General features: G+C 42.7%; 2 protein-coding genes across 2 annotated transcripts in view; both read right to left on the bottom strand.

The window, feature by feature from the left end:
- The window catches only part of LOC134623951 (zinc finger protein 664-like), a 507,757-nt gene that overhangs the window by 385,741 nt on the left and 94,199 nt on the right, over nt 1-27,817 (bottom strand). The gene's annotated exons all lie outside the window — the stretch shown is intronic.
- On the bottom strand, nt 1,604-25,724 carry LOC134623921 (sodium/hydrogen exchanger 9B2-like). The gene is made up of 13 exons (XM_063468924.1): nt 25,608-25,724; nt 20,352-20,439; nt 14,525-14,695; nt 14,062-14,204; nt 13,830-13,957; nt 13,550-13,631; nt 3,447-3,540; nt 3,260-3,366; nt 3,025-3,174; nt 2,807-2,915; nt 2,490-2,626; nt 1,828-2,002; nt 1,604-1,692 (listed from the first exon to the last, which is right to left on the bottom strand). Exons 1-13 carry the CDS (start codon nt 25,722-25,724, stop codon nt 1,604-1,606), a joined length of 1,590 nt encoding a protein of 529 aa, XP_063324994.1.

Raw genomic sequence — 27,817 nt, 5'->3', positions numbered from 1 at the left:
GACAGAGGCCAGTAATTCGCACCAGAGGTACACGTCAACTGTGAGAGACAGAATGTGAAAAAAAAATCCATGAATTCACATGGTAGGATTTGTAAAGAATTTATTCGTAAATCAGGGTGGCAAATAAGTATTTGGTCAATAACAAAAATACAACTCAATACTTTATAACATAACCTTTGTTGGCAATAACAGAGGTCAAACGTTTACTATAGGTCTTTACCAGGTTTGCACACACAGTAGCTGGTATTTTGGCCCATTCCTCCATGCAGATCTTCTCCAGAGCAGTGATGTTTTGGGGCTGTCGCCGAGCAACACGGACTTTCAACTCCCGCCACAGATTTTCTATGGGGTTGAGGTCTGGAGACTGGCTAGGCCACTCCAGGACTTTCAAATGCTTCTTACGGAGCCACTCCTTTGTTGCCCGGGCGGTGTGTTTTGGATCATTGTCATGTTGGAAGACCCAGCCGTGTTTCATCTTCAAAGTTCTCACTGATGGAAGGAGGTTTTGGCTCAAAATCTCACGATACATGGCCCCATTCATTCTGTCCTTAACACGGATCAGTCGTCCTGTCCCCTTGGCAGAAAAACAGCCCCATAGCATGATGTTTCCACCCCCATGCTTCACAGTAGGTATGGTGTTCTTGGGATGCAACTCAGTATTCTTCGTCCTCCAAACACGACGAGTTGAGTTTATACCAAAAAGTTCTACTTTGGTTTCATCTGACCACATGACATTCTCCCAATCCTCTGCTGTATCATCCATGTGCTCTCTGGCAAACTTCAGACGGGCCTGGACATGCACTGGCTTCAGCAGCGGAACACGTCTGGCACTGCGGGATCTGATTCCCTGCCGTTTTAGTGTGTTACTGATGGTGACCTTTGTTACTTTGGTCCCAGCTCTCTGCAGGTCATTCACCAGGTCCCCCCGTGTGGTTCTGGGATCTTTGCTCACCGTTCTCATGATCATTTTGACCCCACGGGATGAGATCTTGCGTGGAGCCCCAGATCGTGGGAGATTATCAGTGGTCTTGCATGTCTTCCATTTTCTGATGATTGCTCCCACAGTTGATTTTTTCACACCAAGCTGCTTGCCTATTGTAGATTCACTCTTCCCAGCCTGGTGCAGGTCTACAATACTTTTCCTGGTGTCCTTCGAGAGCTCTTTGGTCTTGGCCATGGCGGAGTTTGGAGTCTGACTGTTTGAGGCTGTGGACAGGTGTCTTTTATACAGATGATGAGTTCGAACAGGTGCCATTCATACAGGTAACGAGTGGGGGACAGAAAAGCGTCTTACAGAAGACGTTACAGGTCTGTGGGAGCCAGGGATTTTCCATGTTTGAGGTGACCAAATACTTATTTGCCACCCTGATTTACGGATAAATTCTTTACAAATCCTACCATGTGTATTCATGGATTTTTTTTTCACATTCTGTCTCTCACAGTTGACGTGTACCTCTGGTGCAAATTACTGGCCTCTGTCATCATTTTAGGTGGGGGCACTTGCACAATCAGTGGCTGACTAAATACTTTTTTGCCCCACTGTATATATATATATATATTGTATATACAGTTTATATATAGTCACTTTTTCCACTCAGAAGCTTCATAGCTTGCTCTCGAGAGTCCCGTTGTCTTTTTCTTGAACAACCCCGTTGCGGTAGGATGGTGTAGCTTCACCTTCTGTCTCTTCTGCTGAGGTAGGAATTTTTAGAAAGGGGAAGCAAAGACATTTGTTGTATACATATGACTACACCTGACACTGTTCAGTGATTTAAGAGTAAAATTATGAAGTCACTACACAGTGTGTAGATGTGTATGCCTGCTGACCTTTGACCTGCCGGGCCAGGAGACGTGGTCCTGCCAGTCCGATACCCAGTGCACCAACTGGAGCTGTGGTCAAGATGGCTAACACTGCTAATGTTAGCACGTCCAAACCAAACTTAATTAAGGCCTCGTCCCCTTTCTCCCTCGCCATGTCCAATGCCTTGGAACCAATGGCAGCCTAGCACATACAGACATAAATGACTGCTCAGAAGAAGTGCAGATTAACAATGAAGCCATGTATCATTAAAATCACAGAGGTGGTTTTTTTAGCGATACTTTTTAGTTTTTAGTCATAACTGAGGAAGATGTAGAGGCCCCTTGGGTTTCATGACTAATGACAAACTAGAAAATGCTTGTGAGATTATCGTAGTAATTTAGGTTTTAGAAGTCAATAAAGAGAATTCAGGAGCCATGTAGGTAGTTCTAATCAATTCAATTGAGTGATTTCAGTGGTTTATAAAACACAAGATTTGTGTGGATAATTTTAGTGGCTGTTCTAAACACCAGTGGTATTTTAGGGGTGTTCAGAGACTTTATGGATCCTTTAGAAGTTTCTGGATAAGGCTGAAGTGTTTCTAGTTCTGCATTTATAAAGTCAGATAAAGAGAGTTTTGTAAAATGAAAATCTTCTAGCAGTCTAATATCAGGATTACACACTCACAGACCTGCACAGTAGCTTTAGGTAGCCAGGCCACAGAAATGAAGAGCTTCTCTTTTAAGCTGAATCCTCCATAATGAACCAACAGGAAGGTGACAAGTAGACGGATCACCAGACCAATAAGAATGCAGGCCATACCCAGACCTAAGGGCATAGACACAACAACAAAGAGGAAACCAATATGTTAAATTCCTTAAAGCAGCAAATTTTGTTGCTTACAAGGTTAAATCTCTTTGATTACCGGGTCCCAAATAGTGAGAACAGAATCTAGACCCAAATAGAGCAAAGTCTAACTGAAATATGTCGTTAATATAATGTTCTTACCCACAGTACTTGGGCTGAGGGCTTTAATTGTGATCTCAGCTCCAATCAGACCAAAGAGAAGTGGCTGAAACACATCCCATGACCGGCACACCATTTCTGCTACTGGTGCCTGATTGCGAAGTTAGAGATACCTGGATTAACCAGATTCCATGGTGCCAGCCATTAAAAATGATGATGATTTAAGGTAAACAGGTTAAAGTGATCCTGATATATGTTACCTTTTCGGTCTTCCAGCCCAGTGCTGCCAGGAAAGCCAGCACCAGTGTACAGAGACTTCCAGCTCCAGCAGCACCAATAGCATTACTGAAGAAGACTGAAAATGTGGACAGACCCAGCAACATGAGGGTCCTCCTCAATACCAGATCCTCCTGTGATCAGACAGAAGATATTAAGGACACATTTTATGAACAATTAAAAAGGGAAAATCATATTAATATAAAAACAATGTCAAACCTGGTCATTGCTGGGGAAGCAGTACAAGAACACGCCCAGGATCATACCAGCTACGATGCCTCCCACCACCTCCAGCAGACCCTTCAGTATGTTCATCCATGTAGAACCTGCAGGACAAACACAACCAGACCATGTAGACTAGAAAAGAATGAACTGAACAGCACAGGACAGAAACATTTTGTCTGACCTGTAGAGAAGGCGATTCCCAAACAAGTAGAGAATCCTGTTATGGCGAGAATAACATCAAAGCTTCCAGCAGCCATCAGGAGGGTGGGGATTCCCTGAAGAACAACACACAGTGACATTAGAGCTTTAAATGCTCTTGACCCTTTGGAAGTTTTTGGGTTGGTGAAGCTTAACTGTTAGTCAATCCTGAAGGAGCCCTGAGCTCTTTTGGGTGATTAGGAGTGTCGCTTTCATTTAAATAAATTTCAAGTGTTTAAAGGCTTTTAGAAGTAGCTGTAGTGGCTAGTACTAAGTAGCTGAAGGGATTCTAGTTGTGTATTATAAGCTTATGAATTAATTTGGAGGGTGTTCTGATAACTGATAAGGTTTACAACTCCTTTAGAAGGGTATTGTTACTGAATCACTATCCTATCAAAGCTTCAAGGGATGCTCATGACACCTCTCCACCACCCATCACTTTCTCTCAAGACCAGGTTCAGATGCAAATGAGGAGAGTCCACTCAATCCTTAATCGTGTCTACACCCAGCTGGACCAGTCGGCGAGCACTGTGAGGGTCATGTTTTTTTACTTTTCCAGTGCTTTCAACACCATCAGGCTGACCGTCCTGGGAGATAAGTTAACAGCGATTCAGGTGGATGTTTCTCTGGTGTCCTGGATTGTTGATTACCTGACAGGAAGACCACAATATGCGCGTCTTCCACAGTGTTTGTCTGACAAGGTAATCAGCAACACAGGGGCACCACAAGGCACTGTCCTCTCTCCCTTCCTCTTCACCCTCTACACCAAAGACTTCAGCCACTGCACAGAGACCTGCCATCTTCAGAAGTTTTCTGATGACTCTGCAATGGTTGGATGCATCAGCAGAGATGATGAGACGGAGTACCGGGCTGTGGTCGACTCCTTTGTCACGTGGCCTGAGAAGAATCATCTTCAGCTCAACGTGGCAAAGACCAAGGAATTGATCGTGGACTTCAGGAAGACCAGGAAACACTTGACCCCTGTTTCAATCCAGGGGGTCAATGTTGACATTGTGGAGGGCTATAAATACCTCGGAGTACACATTGACAATAAACTGGATTGGGCTAAAAACACCACGCACTTTACAGGAAGGGCCAGAGTCGCCTCTGAGGTCCTTCAAGATCTGTCGGACTATGCTAAGGATTTTCTTTGAGTCTGTTGTGGCCAGTGCTATCCTCTATGCTGTTGCATGCTGGGGGAGCAGGCTGAGGGTCACTGATGCTAACAGACTGTAACGTCAGGTTGTGTTTAGTGGTTGAGAGGAGGCGGCAAAACACTTAGCAGGCTAGTCAAAAGAATACACACTCACACTGGCATTGGGAATTCCACAGTGTGTTCTTTAATACACGTTCTCTTCGTCAACCATATAAGCCCAGTTGAACGGCTGCAGCTTAACAAACATAGCGCACAGCGTTCGTACAACCCATAACGTTGCAAACAAAGGTGTCTGGAGAGGTAAAACATAAAATCCGTCCCTCCTCATGCACTAGCGTGCAAGCACATGTCCACACAATCACAGAGAGAGCAGTGGCGCATACCGATGACAACATTAACCCTCGACTTGGGTTGTCTTAAAGAGACACCACACCATTGTGACTGTTACATATTCCCCCCGGGTTAAACAAAGGCTGTCCCCAGCCGAACACAGCAAAGGTACAGTCCAGACTTAACCAGCCTCCATACATGGTCAGCAGGATAAGAAGTTGAAACCAAAACAGGGAAATGTACAGTGCAATATTGACAAACTGGCATACATGACAGTGTCCCACATGGTGAATGTCCATTTAAATAAATGTTATAGAAATAAAATAAACTTAGGATAGCCAGGACAATTACAGAATGAAATTCCCTCTTTTTCGTTGCTTTTTCTTCTTTTCAAAAACTGTAACAGTCAGCATAATATTTGAAAACACTACCAGAAAGTACTGTAGAAAACTCAAACAACAGTCATGTTACAACAGTAACCAACACGAAATACATAAAAAAATTTGCAAATTCAGGAACTATGGCAAAGCTGCATCGAACCCACGCCCAGGAAACGCAGGTCCACGCACATCCAATGGAGCCACGACGAAGAGGCCAAACAGAGAACGGCACCACAGTCCACAAACAGCGCTGGAGCGGCTCCAGTCGTTGCCGTGGAAATGCACCGCCGCGACCCTTCGATCCTCCCGACCTCCGTGTCCAGGCCAGCCTGGGCCATTCCCGCGAAACATGGCGGACATCCACTTCGCCGCGTCGTACCTTTTTACGTACCAATCATCAGCTGCTCGAAGATACTGCACACTGAGGTCCAAGAGAAGATGTTCGGGCGCCATTTTGTAACGTCAGGTTGTGTTTAGTGGTTGAGAGGAGGCGGCAAAACACTTAGCAGGCTAGTCAAAAGAATACACACTCACACTGGCATTGGGAATTCCACAGTGTGTTCTTTAATACACGTTCTCTTCGTCAACCATATAAGCCCGGTTGAACGGCTGCAGCTTAACAAACATAGCGCACAGCGTTCGTACAACCCATAACGTTGCAAACAAAGGTGTCTGGAGAGGTAAAACATAAAATCCGTCCCTCCTCATGCACTAGCGTGCAAGCACATGTCCACACAATCACAGAGAGAGCAGTGGCGCATACCGATGACAACATTAACCCTCGACTTGGGTTGTCTTAACCTCCTAGGACCTGGCGTCCACATATGTGGACATCACATTTTGGGTTATTTAGACCAAAATACTCACTTTTGCTCTACAAGCGCCTGATATCCACTTACGAGGACATTATAGTGCTACTGTTCTATCAAAATTTTAAACGAATATCCTCGTATATGGCTCTTATTTTTCATAAAAACAAATATAAGGTAAAAAAAAAAAATCTGGTAATTCTTTGTTTTTACATTCATCGGGCCCCAATATGCCCAAATATCAAAGAGAAATTAAAAATGCATGCCGTGGAAGAGTTCGGGTCTTAGGAGGTTAAAGAGACACCACACCATTGTGACTGTTACAAGACTCAATAAACCGATCCGTAAGGCCAGTAATGTTGTGGGGATGGAGCTGGACTCCCTTAAGGTGGTGTCGGAGAGGCGAATGTTGTCCAAGATAAAGACAATGTTGGATAACACCTCCCACCCACTCCATGACATGCTGGTCAGTCACAGGAGCACGTTCAGTGAGAGGCTGAGATTACCCAAAAGCACCACTGAACGACACAGGAAATCATTCCTGCCTGTGACCATCTCCCTGTACAACTCATCCACTTAACAGACTGTTACTACAATAGCTACACCCTTTTTGCACACACTCTTCTTCTTATCCAGCTATTTATCAATAAGTGACTTATATACATACATATATACACATATATATATATATCTATATATATATATATCTATATATATATAGATATATATATAGATATATATATATATATATACACACATATATATATATACACATATATATATATATATATATATACATATATATACATATATATACACATATATATACATATATATACACATATATACACATATATATACACATATATATATATATATATATATATACATATATATATATATATATATACAGTGATGGGAATAACGGCGTTACAAGTAACGGCATTACTAACGGCGTTACTTTTTTCAGTAACGAGTAATCTAACTAATTACTATTCCTATCGTTACAACGCCGTTACAATTACTAATAAGAAAACGCGGTCCGTTACTATTTTTCAACAAACAGACGTTGAAGCTGTGTTCAGCTTACCGCATCTTATATCAGTTGCACGGAAGTAGCTGACTACGTAAGTAATCTGGACGCTACAGCTTTAAGCAGCTGCGCGCGCTCCCGCGGACGGTAATCACGATCACTGTCTAGCACAACACCTGGAGCTCAGGGGGCAAAACAATCGCATGAGTGCTGCTGTTTGACTGAGGAAGAATAAAGTAGTCGTGGTAAACCAATCACATGACCACTTAAAGACAAAGCAACAAGGTGATATATACCAGTTTTTAATTGTCTTGATAGGCCACGTAAAACCAGAGTCATGATAAACAAGATATACGCGGCATTTTTTCATCAATAGTTTTGTCACATTTACTGTCTAAGGACAGCACTAGCAAGCACTCTCTGCTTATGAGCAAAAAAACAAAAAAAAAAACGGGAAGTTTTAGGAGTAACAGCGAGAGAGAGAGAGAGAGAGAGACAGCAAAAACAAGAGAGAGAGCAAGTTTTGAGATGTGAGAGATTTGTGACATTTAGCGTGTTTGGAGTGTGTAGTTAATGTGTTGTCTTGTGTAGTTAGTGTGTAGTGTTGTGGATAGTTTTGTGTTGTGTGTCAGAACAATGAGGTGACTGCTGTCTCCAGGTAGAAACAGGAGTGATACACCTGCTGCTGTCAGACCTGCAGGTATCAGGCTGTGATGTTCTCCTTTATAGTGGACAGAAATATTTGGAGTGGCACAAATAATTTGTGTGGCATCTTATTGAAGAACAGCTGATTGTTCTGTAAATAGTTTGAAATGGTTATTTAAAAAATGAAGGTAAAAGGTAAATTGATGCAAATAACTTTGTTGTTTGCAAAACTTGTGCATAGGATTTTAAAATTGACAATTTATATTTGCATTTAAAGTTATGAAATATGATTCATTAAACATGTTTGTGGTTGTTACAGTAAAAATATAACTTTTTCTACTCTGATTTTATGTTTTTTGTCTGATTTTAGATCAATTGTGTTAATACAGTATGTCAAAATGAAAAAATAACTGTAAATTCAGACACGTGAGGTTGTGCTGAAAAGGAAGATACCAAACAAGGCAAAGTAAATAGTTTTTAAAGGTAAAATGTGGAGGGAAAATCAAAAGTAGTTAAAAATGGCCAATTATACCCTGGACCCCAGAGGTTTAAACGTTTTTTTTTAAAGTAACGCAATAGTTACTTTTCAAGTAATTAATTACTTTTAGAATATTAACTCATAATATGTAACTCAGTTACTAACTCAGTTACTTTTTTGAAGAAGTAACTAGTAACCATAATTACTTTTTCAAAGTAACTTGCCCAACACTGTATATACATATATATATATATATATATATATATATATATATATATATATATATATATATATATATATACACACACATATACATATATACATATACATATATATATATATATATATATATATATATATATATATATATATACATATATATATATATATACACACATATATATATACATATATATATATACACACATATATATATACACATACATATATACACATACATATATACACATACATATATATATACACATACATATATATATACACATACATATATATATATATATATATATATATATTTATACACACATATATATATTTAAAAAAAAAATCCCCGCTCGGGTCCTCTACCAGAGGCCTGGGAGCTTGAGGGTCCTGCGCAGTATCTTAGCTGTTCCTAGGACTGCTCTCTTCTGGAGAGAGATCTCTGATGTTGTTCCCGGGATCTGCTGGAGCCACTCGCCTAGCTTGGGAGTCACTGCACCTAGTGCTCCGATTACCACTGGGACCATCGTCACCTTCACCCTCCACATCTTCTCGAGCTCTTCTCTGAGCCCTTGGTATTTCTCCAGCTTCTCGTGTTCCTTCTTCCTGATGTTGCTGTCATTCGGAACCGCTACATCGATCACTACGGCCGTCTTCTTCTGTTTGTCTACCACCACTATGTCCGGTTGGTTAGCCACCACCATTTTGTCCGTCTGTATCTGGAAGTCCCACAGGATCTTAGCTCGGTCATTCTCCATCACCCTTGGGGGCATCTCCCATTTTGACCTCGGGACTTCCAGGTTATACTCGGCACGGATGTTCCTGTACACTATTCCGGCCACTTGGTTATGGCGTTCCATGTATGCCTTGTCTACTAGCATCTTGCACCCTGCTGTTATGTGCTGGATTGTCTCTGGGGCATCTTTACACAGCCTGCACCTGGGGTCTTGCCTGGTGTGATAGACCCCAGCCTCTATGGATCTTGTACTCAGAGCTTGTTCTTGTGCTGCCATGATTAGTGCCTCTGTGCTGTCTTTCAGTGCAGCTTTGTCCAGCCACTGGTAGGATTTCTGGATATCAGCCACCTCCTCTATCTGCCGGTGGTACATACCGTGCAGGGGCCTGTCCTTCCATGATGGTTCCTCGCCTTCCTCCTCTTTCTTGGGTTTCTGCTGCCTGAGGTATTCACTGAGCACGCTGTCAGTTGGGGCCATTTTCGTGATGTATTCGTGGATGTTCGTTGTCTCATCCTGGACTGTAGTGCTGACACTCACCAGTCCCCGGCCTCCTTCCTTCCGCTTAGCGTACAGCCTCAGGATGCTGGACTTGGGGTGAAACCCTCCATGCATGGTAAGGAGCTTTCTTGTCTTTATGTCAGTGGCTTCTATCTCCTCCTTTGGCCAGCCTATTACCCCACCTGATCACAGGCAGGGCGTAGGTGTTGATGGCCCGGATCTTGTTCTTACCGTTCAGCTGACTCCTCAGGACTTGCCTGACCCTCTGCAGGTACTTGGTGGTTGCAGTTTTCCTAGCGGTCTGTTCATGGTTCCCATTCGCCTGCGGGATCCCCAGGTACTTGTAACTGTCCTCTATGTCTGCAATGTTGCCTACTGGTAGTTCGATCCCCTCAGTTCTGACTACCTTCCCTCTCTTTGTTACCATCCGACTACACTTCTCCAGTCCGAACGACATTCCAATGTCATTGCTGTATAGCCTGGTGGTATGGATCAGTGAATCGATGTCTCGTTCACTCTTGGCATACAGCTTGATGTCATTCATGTACAGGAGGTGGCTGACAACTGCTCCATTCCGTAGTCGGTATCCGTAGCCAGTCTTGTCAATGATCGCACTGGGGGGGTTAAGGCCTATGCAGAACAGCAGTGGGGACAGAGCATCTCCTTGGTAGATCCCGCACTTGATGGTGACTTGTGCTATGGGCTTGGAGTTGGCCTCTAGTGTTGTACACCACATACCCATTGAGTTCCCGATGAAGGCTCTCAGGGTCCTGTTGATCTTGTACAATTCTAGGCATTCCAGGATCCAGGTGTGGGGCATTGAGTCATAGGCCTTCTTGTAATCAATCCAGGCTGTGCACAGGTTGGTCAGCCTGGTCTTGCAGTCTCGGCTGACTGCTCGGTCTACCAGTAGCTGGTGTTTTGCGCCTCTGGTATTCTTGCCAATCCCTTTCTGTGCCCCGCTCATGTATTGACCCATGTGCCTGTACATCTTAGCCGCTATGATGCCTGACAGGAGCTTCCACGTGGTGCTGAGGCAGGTTATTGGTCGGTAGTTGGATGGGACCGGTCCCTTCTGGGGGTCCTTGAGGATCAGGACTGTCCGGCCTTCGGTTAGCCATTCTGGGTGTCTCTCGTCAACTAGCAGCTAGTTCATTTGTGCTGCCAGGCGCTCGTGGAGTGCAGTCAGCTTCTTCAGCCAGTGGGCGTGAACCATATCAGGGCCTGGTGCTGTCCAACTCTTCATACTGGAGACCCTTTCTTGGATATCTGCCACTGTGATGATTACTGGACCCTGTTCAGGGAGATTGCTGTGGTCTGCCCTCAGATCCACTAGCTACTGAGCATTGCTGTTATGGGTTGCGTCCTCTCCCATATACTCTTCCAGTATTATTCTGTCTCCAGCCTTGGTGGTGCTGTTCTCATATTGTTCCCCTGCCACTGAGAGTACACCTTGGCTGGTTCCGTGAAGAACAGCTGGTTTATTCTCCTGCCTTCTATCTCTCTGGTGTACCTCCTCAAGCGGCTGGCCAAGGCTGTGAGTCTTTGCTTGGCAGTTTCCAAGGCCTCAGGTATGGACAGCTTCCTGTACTTCTTAGGCACCTTCTTCATTGTGCCTTTCTGCAACTCTGATAGTTGGCTGACCTCCCTCCGTGCTACCTTGATTTTAGCCTCTAGCCTCCTTCTCCATGGAGGGTACTGCCCCTTGTGGCTGTTCAACTTGTAGCCAAGCATCTCACTGATCACTGCTGCCGTATTGTAGATCAGCTTGTTAGTCTCGGTAATCGTGGCTGTAGGTATCGTCCGTAGTGCTGCATTAACATCATCTAGCAGACCTTCTGAGGGTACTTCACGTAATCTTGGTAACCGGCTACGGGGGGTCCAGGTTTCAAGCTTGGCCATGATCCTATCTTTCAGGTCATTTCCTCTCGCACTCAACGATCCTTCTCCTATCGCACTTGGGGCTTGGTACCCAATCTCGGGTGGGGGTGATGATATCTCCCCCCTGACCTGGCGTCCTGGCTCCCCCTTGCCGTAGCATTTATGTTGTACCTCGTCAATCTCTAGCTGTGAGAGCAGTCCCTTCTTTCGAATGTTGGAACACATTCGAAAGAAGGGACTGCTCCCTTTCGAAAGAAGGGACGGCCATTGTGGATGTTGGGTATCGAAGAATCCATAGGTCCCTCATCCATATATATATATATATATATATATATATATAGATATATAGATATATATATATATAGATATATATATATATATAGATATATATACACACATATACATACATGTATATATTGTATATGTTGTGTCTATTTTTTACTTAGTGTATTGTCTGTCTTTGTTACTGTTTATATTGGAGCACTGTAACCAAAATAATTTCCCCTAGGGATCAATAAAGTATTCTGATTCTGATTCTGATTCTGCTTAAGCTTGTAACTTTGTAGAAGGTATTAAGGACCACAGTGGGTCTCCTAAAGGTCACTGTGGGTCCTTATAAAGGGGCTAGGACACAATTAGGAAGCTTAGCAATCACTGAGAATGTGTTGATGGAGCTAAAGCCATTACAGGAGTTCTAGAGTTCCCTATTGAGATTTTATTTATAATCAGTGTTGGGGAGTAACGGAATACACGTACCGCCATTACGTATTTAAAATACAAAATATGAGTAACTGTATTCCGTTACAGTTACCGTTTAAAAAGGTGGTATTTAGAATACAGTTACTTTGCTGAAATAAATGGATTACACTGCGGTACTTTCCTGTTTCATATTGTGGCCGGTCAGGATTGTTTGGTTTTGTTTGACAGCTACGTTCTGTTGTTCCAGGCGGCAGCGTTAAGGTTGCCATGGTTACAGGGCGACGCTCTCTCTCTCTCTGCGACTGTGTGTTTCCTGGGTGAGAGAGCGCCTTTTTGTTGTTGTTGTTGTTGTGCAAAGCTAATAGGCAGAATGCTACAGGCATAGCTCTAAAGAATGTAGCCTCATGGGCAGTGTAGTCCGTGCTGCAGGGAGAATGGACTGCCATACCCGTTATGTGTCTGTGAGCGCGAGGAGGGAGAAAAAGGAAAAGTACGAGCCGTCACCGAACAAAAACGGGAGCTGGAAGCATGTAAATATAATAATAACCACTGCAGCCAAGAAGAGTGCCTGACGAGCCCAGTTGTAAGTACGCTATTAAGACTCGACTGTACACTGTGTTCGTGTTTTCCTCCGAAACAATAAGTTCCGTTGGAGCAGCCTTTCAACGCCTCTCTCTGTCTCTCGCTAGCAAAGTTGACCCAGACAACAAAGTAAAGCTAGTTTTAGGCTACGAGCCCGACACGGAACTCAACGTATTAGTCAGAAGTCCCTTTACTACGGTTCGGAGCCGCGGACCTTCAGTAATAGTAATAAATCACACAGCAATAGTACATTCACGTAGTTGTAAAAAGCATGATAATATATTAAGTAATCCAAAGTATTCAGAATACGTTACTGTCATTGAGTAACGTAACGGAATACGTTACAGAATACATTTTGGGGCATGTATTCGGTATTCTGTAATGGAATACATTTTAAAAGTAACATTCCCAACACTGTTTATAATGTCATTTGTTATGGAATGTTTACAGTCCTGCAGGTGGTTCTGGTGTTATTTTTAGGTTATACTTGCTCTGCATAAGCCTACACAGATGATGTGTCATGTCTATAGACTCATCTCAGGCTCATCTCTTTTTCCACCCATATGCTGCCCCTTGTCGCAGGATGAACCTTTCATCAGTCAAATGTGGTGATGATAGTAACAGGTGATAATTTACCTTCTCCACTCCATATCCTTCTCTCTGCAGGAGCAGCATTGAAGGAAAAACAACTGCTGGAGAAACGGCAGCCAGTACAAAACTGCACAAACACAAATATCACAGGCACAATGAGTGTAGCTTTACTTGCTTTGAATCAGTCATACAGAAAGAAATAGCTGCAATTAACATGCAGAAACCACCTGTTTAAAGTCTGTTTGAAGAGATTCCAACATGTCAATTAAAGTATTGACTAAGACCATTGTGTATGTGTGTGTGTGTATGTGTGTGTGCAAATTACCCCAGTATGAAACCCCAAACCCATGGCAGACCCAGCAGGAAGTGAGAAACCACAGCAGCAATGCAGGCCTCCACCATACAGGGTCCAACTGCAACACGTACGCACACTGCTTTCAGTCGACTTAAAGCCTGCATGCAAACACAGATTTAAGAGACTGCTTTAGATTTTCTGTGTGTAACTACCAGCATGTCAGGAACTGTATGCTGCATACAGCATTTGAATGTTCGTGTACCTCAGGGTTGAGGCCCAGACCAGCCCTGGTTAGGATGATGGACAAGGCGATGTTTCTCAGAGCTGCAGACCACTGAGTGTCGATGAAGATGGCGTCCATTATGTAAGGAACGTTACGCAACAGCAGACCCGCCAGCAGCATACCTACACACACACACACACACACACACACACACAAGTTTGTGCAGGCTTGCTGTAGTTGGACAACAATTTTTACTGAAAAGTAAAAGTTTTACTGACATGAATAAATAATAAGCAGTGAAGATTTTCAAGTAATTTAGTGGAAAAACAAACAAAATTCTATAAGTATGAAGTACTGTCAGGGATGCAGGCTGTATTATAGAGTGGATTAACTTCGCCTTTATACTTTCCTAGGAACTATTTATTGGGAAGTATTTATTAAGTTTTACATGACCTCTATTAATCTGGATTAGACTACAACACAATAAGTTACTGGGCTGTACCAAGTAGTGGAGGAAAGGGGGGCAGTGTGGGCAGCTGGATCATTCCCACCAGCTTCCCTCCCAGCACGGAGCAGATGAAGAGTATGATGATGCCAAACAGGTTCCCTCCAGGTAAACACTCTCTTCCCGTGATGGACCAGACGACTCCGAACAGCAGAGCAAACAGACACACTGCGAGCAGATGTGAAATCTTTTAGACTCAGACTTAAGATTCAGAGTTTTTCTAATTCTTTGCTAGTACGCATATTCACAGTGCTGCTGGTTCTTGGCAGAGGTGGGTAGTAACGAGTTGCATTTACTCCATTAAATTTACTTGAGTAAGTTTTTGAAGAAAATGTACTTTTAAAGTACCTTTGTTGCACGATACTTTTTACTTTTACTTGAGTACATTTGTGAAGAAGAAACTGTACTTTTACTCCGCTACGATTTGTTACTTTAAAAAAAATAGATTAATTTCACACATTACATAATACTGCTAATTATGGATCATGCTGCCAGTGGAGTTTCCTGTAACTCTTTTAACAATCAGGTAAAAAAAATAATAATAAGAGCAAAAAAATTAAGATTTTTTATTCATTTTTATTTTATTTTATTAGTATTTTCCTCAAATGTGTCAAATATATATTTTCTCATCTAAATGTCCACTGAGCTGAGAAGAAGAAGAAGAAGCTGTGAGCCGGGAAGGAGGGGGTGAGTGAGTGAGTGATTCGTTCATGCTACAATTCAGCACAGGAAGGGAGGGGGTGAGTAACTCAAATGTGCTGTTAGCATGTTAGCAGAGCGATGCTACTGTGAACTGAGGAGCTATTGGGCCTGTCTCAATATGTGTACTTGTGCGTACTTGCGTTCTCGTGTACTCGTGATACGTCATCAGTCGGAGACTACTGTTCCAATTCAAAGTACGCATCAAGCCGAGAACGTGAAAAAGTCCCGGATGTATTCTCGCTCCACCTGTTTTATCGAGCATGCATCGGTGGTGACTTGTGTGGACTTGTTACAGCTAAATATCCCAGAATGCATTTCGTCCAAAACTCAAACGCGGCAATGGCGGACGAATGCGGCTAAAAACTTTTAAATATTACTCTTTCTGGGTCACAAAATAAACTTTTAAGTTATTTTCTTTTTTTCTTTTTTTCTTTTTTTTTCTTTTTTTTTTTTTCTTTTTTTTAAACCTGTCCCGTTTGGTTCTTTTGCCATCAGAATTATTGTCTAAAGGCGAAGAAAGATGCCCAACGGATTTACTTTACCAAATGGACCATCCCAGCCTTGCCGTAATGGTCCATTTGATTTACCTTTTATTGTTTATTTTATTTATTTATTTTAATTTTTACTTGCTAGATACGGGACAGGGGAAAAGAAAAGGGAGAAAGAAAGAGGGGGAGAAAAAAAAAAAACAGCGGAGAAGAGGAACGGGGATAAAGGGCAAAAAACAAAAAACAACAAAATAAGCAGACAAAAAATACATATATCGATCACCTGGATCACCTGTTGAGAAAGAAAAAAGAAAACAAGCAGAAGAAAATGAGAGTAATAGAATAAACAACATCACAATGATATATGGGAATATAACACTAAATACTTAATATTAAACATTATTGTGCAGCACGTAAGATCGACAGCGCACAGTGTGCTTTGAGGTAGGAGCCAAAAAGGGTGTAGTTTGTGTGTGTGATCACCTGTGTGTACACCTGTGAGCATGAGCGCGCTTGTATTTAAAAGGTTCCTTAATGTAATGATCTGCTAGAGGGTGTGGGGGGCCACAGTCCCATCCTCCAGGGCATGAAGCAGGTATGGAGGAGATCAAAACTCCAGACATCCAGAGGCCCCCAGAACACAAGAGACCAAGGAAGACCAACAGAGGGGCAGACGCGCCACTATCCCAGAAAGAGCTGAGGAGAGTCCCAGATGAGGGATCACTCAGCAGCCGCGGAGCAGAAGCCAGGGGGGGTTGCAGTGACGTGCCCGTGAGCTCCGCCGGCAGCCAGCTGTGCCTGAGTGACCGAGCCCCAGGCCAAGAGGCCGAGGGCACCCCACCCCCGAAGTGGCCCGAGCGAGCCCCAGGTTCCAGGCCCCGATAAGCAGCCACCAAGGAGTGAGCCGGTGTGTACCCGGACGCCCACCCCCGGACACAAAGAACCACCAACGCACCGATGTCTGAGGGCGTCTGCCACCGGCAGGGGAAGTGGTGGGGGGAGATAGGCCTCCAAACTTTGGAGGGCCTGAGATGTCCCTAGAGAGGTGGCGTCTGATACCCAACCTGACATATAGACACAGACAGACAGGCACACTCAAATACAAACATCCATTCCCACCCTCATGCTCTCATAGGCAATTATTCCACACTCAACCAACGTGGAGACAGACATAAAGAGACGCTGTACACACAATCACACTCCCCAAGCGTACTCTAAGAACCGGGTCTAGGTACCCTTGCCCCTGGAGGGGGAAACTGCACCCAGACCCAGGTGGTGTTACCCTTTTCCCTGCAGTGGGGAGAAGCAGACTGCCCCGACTCCGCAGCAGCAGGGAGGCCCCACACACCAGACCCCAGTCGGACGGCCAACTCCTCCTCCTAGCCCCCCCGCTCCAGCAGGCCGCAGAGACCGGGGGTGTGAGAAGACCCCAAACCTCCCTCTACCCGCTCATATGTAGTGTTGATGTATATGTGTTTTAAGGTGCAATTAAAACCCAGGAGGGCATGGAGCTACCTGCCAGAGAGCAGCAGGTAAGCGCATAGCCCCTCCTGATAGCCCTCAATGTCTACGTGTATTTAAAATTGAGAGGTGGGCAACGACGCCAAGGGTGAGGTGTACACCCTGATGGTAATTTGGAGTCCGTGTTGTGAGCCCACCCCCAAGATCCTATATGTATGTGTTATGAGAGTGTGAGTAATGTGAATGTCTAAGTTGTGAGATAAAATTGAGGCAGAGGCAGCCAGAAGGGGACAGAGGGGGGGGATGCCTCCTCTGCACCCTGGTGACACACCCCTACCCCAAGGCCCTGCATGTGTGGGTGATTGTGGTGGAGCGGGAAGAGGGAGGCAGCTGGAGATGGGGAGGGAAGAAAGGGAGGGGCAAGTGACCCCTCCCTGGGGCCAGCTCCCCCGCTGACCCCAGTAGGCACCCCCATACTCTGCAACCCGCCAGGGAAAGGGGGCCCTGGTCCGGATGGGCCTGGGCCCCCTTTCCCTGGCAGCAGCGCCGCCCGGCCCCACAGAGCCCGGGACAGCCCACCCGACCCCACTACAGAGAAAACTGCACCCACCCCATCATCCACTCATCTTCCAGACTACACAAGACAATAGACGCCCAGGCTGAGATCTTCCTCCACCTCTCCTATATCTCCCCCTCCTGCAGAGAGAATTCCTGAGAAGAGGAAAGCTCCTGCAAGATGTGACAACCTCCTTTTAAGTTATTTTCAAGCGAGAATGTAGCTGTGTAAGCTTCAAATATCTGCTCAATTTATCAAGATATCATATAATTCCAAACGTGCTCCGACGTTTTCGGAGACGTCTGTGACCCACCAGCTCCATAGCAGACCGCAAGGTCGAGGATCACTAGAGCCGGCGAGAACAGCGGACTCCCGGCACATCGTTTTCAACCCCCCCCCGCGGTCTTTTCGCTACTCAGATTAAACAAACCCCAGCAGCTGTCTATTGTATTGAGTGTCCACTAAAATAAAAAAAAAAAGCGTTCTAACATCTCACCTGCTTGTTTTTATTAAGACATACATGTACACTATTTTTATTAATAGAGATTTCGCTACTGAGGTTAAACATGATATATAAGTCACTTAGATCACTTCTAAATGTTAATGTTTGGTTTATTTCAGTGTTTTATTTGTTCCTGAGTAAATCGGTTTGGCTGTGATTAAAGTTAGGCTTCATAACATGTTACTCACAGTTAATTTAAGAGGGGACGGCAGTAAAAACTCCGAACCTGTGACATCATCAAGTACGCTGGTGTTCCAATTGTACAAATCGCGAGTCCATGCTCGCGTTCTCGGCAAGTCCGGACTCGCCGAGAACGCGAGTACGGACTCGCGTACTTGAGAATTGAGAAAGGGCCATTGGCTTGATGTGAGCTTTCTACTCAGGGTTTTTTCTTCCAGTTCAGAGCAGAAATGTTTCTGTTAAGAAACTGGCTGTTGTTTTTTCCCCCACAATTTTAATTATGAGCTAGATATATTTCTACTAATGAAATTAATTTGCTAAAAGCAACAGGGATGAGTCAGTGAATGAGTCAGTTGGGCTAGTGAATCATGATTCACGAGTCAGTAAAGTGATTCTCAAGTACTGAACGATTCGTTCATGATTCGCACATTACTATGTGGTTAGTTGGATGTCAGTATGTTACAGTAGCTGTGTCGAGCTCGAGCCCCGAGTTTGATTAAACTAGAATCACGTCATATTTTCTGCGCTACGTTGTAGTGAGACACGTTTGTGGGTGTTGTTTCCGCAGCTTTTAACTGCTCGCTGGTTAGCTAGCGTGAGCTATAAGCTAACAGCTAGCCTGGTTAATGAAGCTAGAGTTCCACGCACATGTAAACACAGCTCGTCTCTACTGCTGTAACTGTTAAATCAGAAGGCAATACTGCGGTTGACAGGGTTTATTATGTGAAACAGCAACTTGTTTAGTTTAAACAGTCTGCATGCCAAACAGTGCGAGGAGGATCTATTGGCTAGCACTGCTTAGCCTTGCATGCGTTCTTATTTTGAACTTAATCTGGAATTCATTGCAAACTGTTTGTGCGGGATATGAATGACAAGATTTTGTTTTTCAACAAGAGTTAGAAAAAAAACCCCATCTCCAGTGTGATCAAATTTTCATGCCAAACAACTGGAGCTTGGCAGTGTATACAGCACTATAATGACCAGACCTAATTCTTTAGAAAATCATAAATCTTTCCACAAGTCTCAACTTCATCAGACATCACCTAGACACAGAGCTGGATGAGGCCAGCACAAACAGCGGCCTAACCGACTAAGATGATGGATCCATGGGGTCAGGAAAGCCAGAAGCAGGGGAGCTGGAGAGGTACCTTTCATGTCCATTCACTGGAGGTGTGGATCTATTGCATGGCTTTCCTCACATCAAGAAGCTGTCGATCAAAATCAATACAGCTCTTCCTGGATCTGGAGCTTGTGAAGGACTTCTTAGTCATGCAGGACTCCTGTTCACTGCTAAACAGTTACAGCTTCACAGAAAGGACCTTGAGAGCAAACTACTGCTGAAGCTTAACCATCACTTCACTGAGTGAAGAAATGGCATATTTTTGCTAAATATGCAGAAATAAATGCACACTTATACAATTTATGGTAAACTGAGCTGCCTTGTATGTACATATGTTGAAGATGCCTCGTTCTAATGTTTTCTCTGAGGCTGCTTTGCCATTTGGAGCAAGAATGAATATATAGTATACAGTCTTGTGTCTGGAAGTGGTTTATATTATATTTATATTATTTACTGTAGATATTGGTTAAAAAACTGAAATCTGGAAATTAGAATTCTTGTGCCTTATTTTGTTGATGGTTTTACATATATTCTATTTGAACATACTAAAATTTGTACATTTATATTTGTTTGTCTGATAGCATTTATTTAAAAAATAAATCGGACATTATAACCAGTTACTCACTACTTGAGTAGTCTTTTCACCAACTACTTTTTTACTCTTAATTGTATAACTTTTTTGATGACTACTTTTCACTTTTACTTGAGTAATAATATTTTAGAGTAATGCTACTCTTACTTGAGTACAATTTTTGGATACTTGACCCACTTCTGGTCCTTGGGCTGATAATTCTCACATTATGAGTGTTTGTTACCTTTAGTGATGAGCAGGTTGACGAGTCCCTGAGGTCGAGGACATCTGTCCTTCAGACTGATACAGGACGCGCAGCATGAGGAGGGCGACTCAGATGATGTCATCTTCATCTGTCCACACTTTTTTTTCTGTTTTTGATTTTTATTTAATACATATGATCAAGTCAGATAATTGGACCTTAATCACTAGGTCACACTTGCCTAGATACTGCCTGGTAATGCCATGGCAACCACTAAATGCTAGGGAAAAATTATCACAACAGATTACTGCAGTCGCCGGTAGTTTGCATAGAAGACTCCACCTTGTCTGAAATATTGCCGATCCTAGGACATTTGTCTTTCAAGTAAAAGTTGTGCCTTTTCATTGCAACTTCCAACTGACAAAGAGCACAAGTTGCAACAAATTTCAGCTAGAGATTGCTAGCAACCACTGACCAACCTGCTGAGGCTTCAGCAACCAGTTTCATAGTTACTACCTCCTGCTACCACCCACCAACCAGATGGGGAAATACATTTTTTTAGCAATTGATTATTTCCAGAACATTGCCAACCAGTCTTTATGTCTTCAGCTGGGCATACACGGTGCGATTTTTTTTCAGTCGCGTTATTCAGCTTTTGCTCAAATTGTATGATTGACTCGCAGGGGTTAGAAGTTCGTAGGTCACGATGCAGGGTCTCACACTATACGGCCCGATGCTCTGATACGACCTGAGTGCTCACACTGTGCGTCCATAACATGAAGCTTATAACACAAAATCTGTTGCTCGCTCTCCCTCTCTGTATTTAACTCACACACACACCACCACCATCAACTTTTCTAAATTGCTAATGAAAAACATTGATCAGGCAGCTGTGATTGAGCAGAAATGTCCATCCAATTATATTCATGGTTGTTGTGATCGTGATAATTTTGTGAGGCTCAGATGAGCTTGCCAAAGTTCTACAAGTTGTGCCTCCATCGCTTGTGTCCAGATCACACGCTGCACTGCCGTGCTACTCTGTCTTTTCGCTTTCATTTCTGTGTTTGCCCGTGCGCAGTGTGAGATAATGATGGGATTTCCGGCTCTTTTTAGAGAGCCGGCTCTTTCGGCTCCCAACCGGCTCTTCAGGTTGTTTTGTTGCTTTAGTTAATTTATTATTAACAATAATATAAAATTATGCACAAAAGGAATTACTAATGTAAAAAAAACCCTGTGGTTTTATTTATATATGTTTATATATAAATATATACAGTGGCCCCTTGAGACAAAGTACGTACAAATTCCAAAAACCACGTACAAATTCCAAAAACCACTTACAAATTCCAAAAACCACGTACAAACTCCAAAACACATTTCTTGCGTTAACTGAACTTCCAAAACAGAGCTACCTAGATCACTTAAATTACACAGTTGAAAGCATATGTGTATTGTTTGTGTATTTACACACAGACACTCATATATATTCAAATAATTTAAAAAAAATGTTCATTTACCTGTTACTACCACACACCATATCCGGTCGTTGGTACTTCCTGGCTTGTGTAGCCACTAGGTAACAAAAGCTCAACACTGCCCCTAGCATCCTGGAGCGTTTTGTACGTGCTTCGGAGTTCGTACATGTTTTGGAGTTTGTACGTGCTTTGTCTCTAGGGGCCACTGTAAATATACTTTTATTTATTCACTCCACATAAAATGTAATAAATAAATCATATAATACAAAAACCAACTATTTACATTTCAACTTTTAACTATTTAAATTTTCAGCTTTTTCCTTTTAAACAAATTTAAAGTGAAACAACACAAAACACTGCAAACCACAGCACAATTAAATATAAATTAAAATATGAAAACAAAAAGAAGATGCACATTCTCTGTCATATGGGCCTGCATGAATAAACTTTCTGAATCCTCAACTGAAAATAGTTGTGGATGATTACTATACCTTTCTAATGTGACGTTGTTGTCCCTGGCTCTCTTTCTCTGTCTCTCCCTCCCACTCTGTTCCTGTGCTACTGTGAGTGTAACTACCGCCCCCCCCCCCCCCTTCCCAGCGCATAGCACAAGGGTCGCGTGCGGAGTGAAGCGGAAAAAAAGTGCGAGAGAGAGGGTGAGAGAAAGGAAAAAAAAACCTACGGCTCCCAATAAGGAGCCGACTTGTGTTGTTCACTTCAAAGAGTCGGCTCTAAGAGCCATTTCGTTCGCGACCGACCCATCACTAGTGTGAGAGGCTGTGGTGACACCCTCACGATGCCCGGTGTTCCAGATCAACTGGCGTTTAGATCAACTGGCGTTGGTCAAACAGATGTGTGGCAGTCTTGCGTTTCAGGAGCTGCTACCGACAAACCAACAAAAAAAACGCCAAATGTGTCATCTGTGACACTTGTGAGGTTATCTCAAACACACTCCGTCAGTCTTGATGCCATTGAACAACAAAATGTTTAAAAATGTCGCAAGTTTACCTGGTGATATCATCATGCGCGACGCGATCGCGAAAACAGCAAACAATTAACACCACATCGATGTTGTTTACAGGACAGCAAGAGTAAACGATCGGGAGACTCTTGTCGTCGTTATCGTTCCCCTCGCACGTCTCATTTCTCCGGTTTCAGCGTTTTTGCTTCACAACTAAAGCGTGCAGTTTACTTTGTGTGCACTAACATGGACTCGAATCAACCAGCGCCACCTCTGGCCAAGTGCCACAGCCTACAGCCAGATCAACTTGTGACACACATCTGCACCACGTTTGAATTCGTTTCATGCACAATACATGTGTACTTTTCAATTGTGTCTGTTTGTGCGTCATGCAAATAAACCTTTGAAATGAATGAAATTATATCATATATTTATTATTGGCCTACATTTGTACAAAATTCCAAATTATATACACAAAGTCATAGAAATCACCACTCCAATTGGTCATCATGATTTTAATATTCTCTTTTTCCATAACAATAAAAAACGCCTTGGACAAATATGACACATCAATAGTTCATTAGTGTTGTCACATCACATCCTGTAAGCATCTTCTGTCTGTGTCTTTTCTCTGGAAATGAATATTTCCAGCCAATATAGGCAATCCATTAACATGGCTGGAGAGTTGGTTGTCATATACAGTCTGTATAAGTGTGGTTAATTAATGAACATTTGTAAGGAGATGACAGTTACTGTGAATTTACAGCAGTTACACAGTGATTAGTAATAAACAGAGCCAGTGAGAGTGAGTGGATTTAAGAAAGTCAGTGACTCAGGTGTGTCGATTGGTTTGTCATCTGTTTTTGAGACTGGAGGAGACGTAGAAATCTTTTGTTTTAAATCTAAGTTAGGAAGATTCCTGTTTTAAAACAAGCACTTTTTGTGAGAAATGCAAGAAGTACATCTGCAGAAGCACACAGTTACATTCTGTCCATCATGTGGACAAAATTGAAAATGTTGAACATTGAAAAACTGAGAACGTCGGGCAAGTTCAAAAGAAATGTGTTTGTAAGAACGAAAAACCTTTACCAAATTGTTCCTAAAATAGTTATGGAAAGTCAAACTGTTGTATGTCTGTGTTCTACATGTTTATCTCATGGGAAATAAAGTTGCTATTGTTTTATTGCAGTTTCTTGACAATTCTGAGTGGATTTACACAGTACGGGTCAAAATGACCCGCAACAAAATCAATGTCATTTTTTTGTTTTTCAACATAATACAAGGGTTAATTTCCAAAACGTGCATATGATCTTCAATTTGTAGCAGATCCACTATCACATAGCAGCTGGAGCAGTCTCCAATGAGGTCAGTCCACTGCTGCCACCTGTGGCCAAGTACCATAGCCTACTACTAGATTAACTTGTGACACATCTGCACCTGCTGCTATGATCACATTGAGTAGAGGCTGAGTGGCTGCACTTACACCTGGTAAATCCAAATCTACCCACAAACATGTTGAAAGATGCAATCCCAGCAATGTGGATTGTCAACACTAAAAACAATCAGTAAGCAAAGACAACAGGGATCAATTTTTTCTGTTTATTTAGCACCCACAACATTTGTAGTCGCCTTCTGCACAGGGGAAGTCCACACACACTGTGTGGTACCACTTTCCGCAGAAGGTGCATTCAATCTGCAAGATTGAATGAGATTGTCAGAGTCATTGTCTGACTGTTTATTACTAATCACCTGCTGTACATTCACAGTAACTGCCATCTCCTTACAAATGGTTATTAGATTAACCACACTTATACAGACTGTATATAACAACCAACTCTAAAATGTTCGTTCGCAGAGAAAAGACACAGGCAGACTACGCTAACGACATGTGATGTTACAACACTGGTGAAATATTAGTGTCATTTCATTCATTTCAAAGGTTTATTTGCATGACGCACAAACAGACACAATTGAAAGGTACAAATGTATTGTGCATGAAACGAATTCAAACGTGGTGCAGATGTGTGTCACAAGTTGATCTGGCTGTAGGCTGTGGCACTTGGCCAGAGGTGGCGCTGGTTGATTGGAGTCCATGTTAGTGCACACAAAGTAAACTGCACGCTTTAGTTGTGAAGCAAAAACGCTGAAACCGGAGAAATAAAACGTGCGAGGGGAACGATAACGACGACAAGAGTCTCCCGATCGTTTACTCTTGCTGTCCTGTGAACAACATCGATGTGGTGTTAATTGTTTGCTGTTTTCGCGATCGCGTCGCGCATGAGGATATCACCAGGTAAACTTGCGACATTTTTAAACATTTTGTTGTTCAACGGCATCAAGACTGACGGAGTGTGTTTGAGATAACCTCACAAGTGTCACAGATGACACATTTGGCGTTTTTTTTGTTGGTTTGTCGGTAGCAGCCCCTGAAACGCAAGACTGCCACACATCTGTTTGACCAACGCCAGTTGATCTAAACGCCAGTTGATCTAAACGCCAGTTCATCTGGAACACCGACAGGATTTCAAACAGGTTGGATTTTCTTACAACCAAGCGATTGATGATCGGGAGCTCGTCATGAGGTGTTAATCGCTTCTCGTTACCCCACGTATAGTACACCGTGCATGACACATCATAAAGGCGAAACTCGGGCCAATCACCAAAACGGTTGCACGACTGAAAAATCTGCTCAAAATGGGCCAAAAATCGCACAGTGTATGTAGTTAATGTTGCAGTGCTCATCTGTCCACATACATTTGGCCTAAACCTTTATAATCACAGAGTCTGGAGCAAGAACAGCCCCAACACATGCATATGTTTTCTATAAATAGCTGGCCTTTCAGGGGTGACTCATCAAGCACTCACCGTGGTCGTGTCGTCCGGCTCCTCCGTTTTCCTCCGGGGCAGGACAGTGATCTCTCTGTCCTCGTGACCAGCCTGAACTTTACTCCCTACTTTTACCAGGAACAGGTGCATGCGCATGTGTATGCACCCATGCGTGTGTGTGTGTGTGTAAGAGAGAGATAATTGGGTTAGAGACATGGACTGTGAGTAAGGTGGTGTCCTTTGTCCTCTTCTTGCCAAACCTGTTAAAGTGGGTGCATTTCATGGTCAACGAATTATTAAGACCCTAAAATTTACTCTATATAATTGCTGTTAACATAAATAAAATGATAAAAAAACAAACAAACAAAAACAAACAACAACAACTTCTTAAAAGGTAAAAACATAATATGATAATGTGATTTACAGATTTTTCATGTTCAGAGATCTCTTTAGAGATGGTAATTAAATAAAAATAAAAGTGAGAGGTAAGAAACACTAAAAAAGTCATGTAGAATAATAAACAGCTGATTTAAAAAGACGAAGGCAGTAAAACACCATAAAAGATTAAATCACAACATAAAGTCAGTCACTGTGTGAGCCTTATCTGAAAGCCCTGCTGGAAAAATGTGTGGTCACCGTTTAGATATATGACAAGCCTCAATCTGAAGGTGACAACTAACTAACATGTGGGGTCAACTTTTTGTTATGTCACATGGGGCCATATCCAGATAAGCCTGACCCTGACCTTTTATGCGCCACGGAGTTAATGTCAGACAATATTTTCACGGAGCAGCCATTAAGGTGTCATGGATAAATACAACAAAATAAAATGATACGACCAAGATAAAAACTGTGGTATTTTGTAAATATAATAATAAACGTGAATTCACTGTGTAATTTTGTAACTTTATTAGCAGTGTCCTCGCCAATACGCCAACAACAGATAAACATCCTCCTCTCTGCCCCTTAATGCTCTCTGGTCGCTATGGTAGCGTGGAAATATTTCTTTCAAAATCAGACACACAACTACAAAACAAATATAAAGTACATGAAAATGTATAATAAAAAACCCTGAAAACCATAAATTTATAACCCGAGCCTCAACTCTTGCTGCCTGGCACCAAACTACTCACCGGTCTGTGGCCCGGGAGTTGGGGACTGCTGTTCTAAACTACACATATAGACTAGGCCTACAGGTTCTTCAGGACATCCTTGGACACATATTATTAGTAATGGACTGAAATAATAACTTTATTTAAACTGTGGACAGTATTAACAAAAATGGGCATTGGGTTAATAAAAGGTTATTATCTAACGACCGTGCAGTTTTCTCACTTTGATGGTAAGATCCACCCTCACCCAACTCATATGGTTACCAGGATGGTTATGTAAATATAGCCCGGGGCTTCATACAGGGACTAGCACGTTTCTACTGTACCTCAGTGATGATGTGTCCATTGCACATACTTTCACATACTTTCTCACTTGGTCTGCAGCAAATAAAAATTAGCCCTAAAGGTTAAACGAATCTGTAGCTGCCGTCACAGGCAACTCTCGCATTTAAGTTCATTTTATTGGAGTTAAGGTTGAAACAATTAGTAGTTGAAATATTGAGAAATAATAAATAAACAGTAATTCATGTTTGTTGATTAGATTTATATGTTTAAATGTGTTATTATCGTTGTATGTAAATACGCTAGTGTTGCATGATATTTCAGTGCAATTACCTCAGTGTGAAGTGTAATGTGTATTTTATTGATTCTTTTGTTGGAATGTTTCGTCATATAATGCTTAAGGACTTTATTAAGAATATTCATTTAAGTTTGCATTTCTTTTTAGTTCTGACGGCATTGTATCGGCTGTGGTTGGACATCATTACATGTTAAGGCATGTTGAAGAATCCTCCTGTCCGAAATAAATGTCAGTTTAACCGCAAAGAACAAGTTGAGCTTTATTAAGACTCAAATGGAGTAACAGTCAGAACTCAGCCTGCTTCGTGCTGGAGGAGAGAGAAGGAGAAAGAGGTCTGCCGCAGCGGAGCCGAGCCGACAGCCGAGCGAGCGGAGCTGAGCCGACAGCGCGCTGGGTCACGTGGTTAAGCTCGCGTCTCTCTCAAGCATCAAAGACACTCAAACACACACACAGACATCCCATAAGGCAACCAGAGTCCAGTGGTGCAGCTTGCTTAAGCTACAAAGAAGTAACACGTTTATACAAGTTAAATGTGGAGAGTAGATTTCCTTAGCTCA

The sequence above is a fragment of the Pelmatolapia mariae genome, linkage group LG3_W, assembly GCF_036321145.2.
Source record: "Pelmatolapia mariae isolate MD_Pm_ZW linkage group LG3_W, Pm_UMD_F_2, whole genome shotgun sequence".
Lineage (NCBI taxonomy): Eukaryota > Metazoa > Chordata > Actinopteri > Cichliformes > Cichlidae > Pelmatolapia > Pelmatolapia mariae.
Note: the sequence above shows the minus strand (reverse complement) of the source record. Positions and strands in the feature narration are given on the sequence as shown.